The 3,260-nt window shown below is 39.0% G+C and overlaps 1 protein-coding gene across 1 annotated transcript; it reads right to left on the bottom strand.

Moving 5' to 3' along the window:
- Positions 1-205: 205 nt before the first annotated feature.
- On the bottom strand, positions 206-1,141 carry LOC101697251 (olfactory receptor 8B3-like). Its single transcript, XM_004870938.3, has one exon. The coding sequence runs from the start codon at positions 1,136-1,138 to the stop codon at positions 206-208; it is 933 nt and encodes a 310-aa protein (XP_004870995.1). The 5' UTR covers positions 1,139-1,141.
- Between the last annotated feature and the right edge of the window lie 2,119 nt (positions 1,142-3,260).

Here is a 3,260-nt window from a genome sequence, read left to right as displayed (position 1 = left end):
TTACATATCATGTGCTTTACTAGGATTTGTCATCTGTAACCAGTATGACTTCTACAGTAGGACCTTGGTTCACAAACTTAATTCAAATTTCCCCACAAGGTCAGCATTGAAACTAACCATTGAATTTGATTTGGTTCTCATCCAATTCAGTTTGTGACCAGAATCATGGAAAGAATTAAGCTCATGAGCTGAGTTACCACTATACTTAGGGGAGCATCCTTTTCTTCAAAGTCTTATGCAGTGCAACTTGAACATCTTTGTTCCTCAAACTGTAGATGAAAGGGTTCATCACTGGCCCTACAATGGTATAAAAAACTGTGGATACTTTATCTTCATCCCCAGACCCAGCAGGAGAAGATTTAAAATATATGAATGCTGAGGATCCAAAGAAAAGAGAAACAGCCATTAAGTGAGAGCTGCAAGTACTAAACGCTTTGGACCTGCCTTTTGTAGAATGGATTTGAAGTATGTTGAAAAGGATCAAGGTATAAGAAATAAAGATGGTGAAACTAGGAACTATTATACTGACACCCACCACAATGAAAACCACCAGCTCACTGATAGTGGTACTTGTGCAGGAGAGATGCAAGAGAGGAGGTATGTCACACATGTAATGGTTGATGACATTCCTATCACAGAAGTTGAGTCTCAGCATGCACCCTGTGTGGGCCATGGCACCTGTAAACCCTATCACATACCCACCCACCATCAACATGAGGCAGACTTGATAGGACATGGTGATTCTGTAAAGCAGGGGCTTACAGATCGCCACATATCTGTCATAGGCCATTGATGTCAAAATACAGCACTCATTAATAACAAAGAAAGCAAAGAAAAAGAGCTGAGCCATGCACTCAGCATAAGAAATAATGTTCTGTTTCACAAAACTCGACATCATTTTGGGGGTTATGACAGAGGAGTAACAGAGGTCAGTGAAGGAAAGGTTGAAGAGAAAGTAGTACATGGGCGTGTGCAAGTGAGAATTGAGATAAATCAGAACAATCAAGCCCAGGTTTCCCAGCATGGAGACAACATAGATTCCCAAGAAGAGAAAGAAGAGAGGAAGCTGGAGCTCTGACTGTTGTGTTAAACCCAGCAGGATAAACTCGGTCACTGAAGAGCCATTGGCTGAGGCCATTCTTTCCAGGTATGTGTCTTGTGGCTGAAATAGTAACATAATAACATTAAAAGGAGATTCCAGCTCTCTCTACCTCTACCAAACCACACTGTAATGAAATTGAGACCCTGAGTGGGGAGAATGAGCTCAAGCCAAACCTTTCTTTTTGCCTTTATTTTTTTCCATTTTAAAAGAATATATAAACATGAATATAAAAAAGCACATAGAAGGCAATTTCTATGGGGATAAGATTCAAAAGCCAAGGAACACCCTTGGCTCTGCAGCATCTCTGCTCCACTTCTGTCTTGATAGTCCCCTGTCCCACCTCAGGGTCAGTGAAGTCTCAACAGACAGGAGACAAAGCATTTCAAGAGCTCACTGGACCCTAAGATGAAGTTTGCAAGAAGAAAACAGAAGAGATACAGTTTAACACTCACCCTTCAGCATTGGCTCTTCGGGAAGGACCTTATTAACTCTTCTTACTTGCTCTCCTGGAGGAGCAAATAGTTCTGAAAAACTTTTTTAAATGAACAGATCAGAAAAGAGATCTCTTCTACCATTGTTATTGTTTTGGTTTTTGGGTGAGTTTGGGGCTTAGGGAGCCAGAACACAGCCCTCAGTCCCCAAAGCTCTCAAAAGCTGTGAATTAGAGATTATGTCTTCTGATGGTAGCTTTGCCCAGTTTCCTCTCTAGCCTGGGGGTGGCAAGTAGAATCTCTCATGCCCAAACTGCTAGCTGCTAATATGACCCAAGAGGTTTTGTAAGGTATTAAAATCCTAGGGACCTGATTAAAACTTGGAAAACCTATATTTCCCCAGTGTTCTCTCCAGAGATCAGGCTTTACAGCTAAAAGAAATTACCCACCCCGCATTTACAGTGTAGTTCATGATAATAACATTGACTTATTGGAACTATACTATTTTGCACACATCTCAGTTTCCTGCCAAATGAGGCACATTACCAAGCAGAAAAGTGACCTGTCTTGCGTCTATCTCTATGAAGTACCTATAACACCTATGAAATACTATGTATATGTTTCTTCCTCCTATTGTCTCACAATATATGAACATGCATTCATGAACCTACATACATTGTAATCTAAACTCCTAAAAGTTCCAGACATTGTGCCTTTTCTTCAGGGCCCTGTCTACAGCACCATAGAGCCAAACCTGGCATATATATTGTTAGTAAATATTTGTGTTGTGATAAAAGATTGAGTGGAAGAAGATCTCCTTCCCATTTTTCCAGGAACTTCTACTGGATACTACTCAGAACTCCTGACTCATGAGTAAAGGCTTATGTACATTACGTGCTGTTATTTGTAGATCAGAATGAAGGACAGGAAAAACATGAGTCCTCCAAATCAGAGTTATGAGCTCAGAGAAAGACTGTCACAAAGAGAACTTTCATGGGATCTCAGAGAGTTCCAAAGTCCCTCCCCACAGGATGGCAGCACAAACTCAGACCAAAGTCAGATTTGGATCAGTGCAGTACTGTAAGCTCTCAAATGCCAAAATCAAGATTTTGTTCAGGATAGGAGGCCCAAGACTGTTATTTGTTTTTGGCACAGAAATGACAGCAGTACTGATTTAGAAAGATTAATATAGCAAGAATGACTAGAGTTAGAAAAATAGAAGTAGATTGAGCTCTAGGAGGAAATTACAACAGCCAGTGAATTATCTTTCTTAAATCAGAATTATCTTTCTTAAATCAGAATTATCTTTCTCGAATCATCAGGGCTGCTGTGAGTAATTCTAAGAAGCAAAGATATGTAGGGGTTGTTACAAGGGATGATCCAGAAGAACTTCTCACAAAGTGTATAAAAGTATACAAAAAATTCCCCAAGATACTATCCTAGGTGTTTGGTAAACTGTGGCGTTACTACAAAAAAAAAAAAAAGAAAGAAAGAAAGAAAGAAAGAAAGAAAGTGGAAATATCAGTAAAAATTATATATGCAATTCTGAAAATATTTTGCTAGTGGATAACCAAGTAGAATATACATTAAGTGAATGCCTAAATAAAGATATAATTGGGAAAAAAGTAAAATTGAGAAATACCCCAATTATACTTAGGATTACTTAAAAGGCAACCATTACTAAAATATGTGCAAATTATTATTCCTGGGCTCCTCAAAATTACTAG

This window comes from Heterocephalus glaber, unplaced genomic scaffold (assembly GCF_053883595.1).
Source record: "Heterocephalus glaber isolate CG9 unplaced genomic scaffold, H.glaber_assembly_v1.0 deba00001431, whole genome shotgun sequence".
NCBI lineage: Eukaryota > Metazoa > Chordata > Mammalia > Rodentia > Bathyergidae > Heterocephalus > Heterocephalus glaber.
This window is presented reverse-complemented; position numbering and strand designations above follow the sequence as displayed.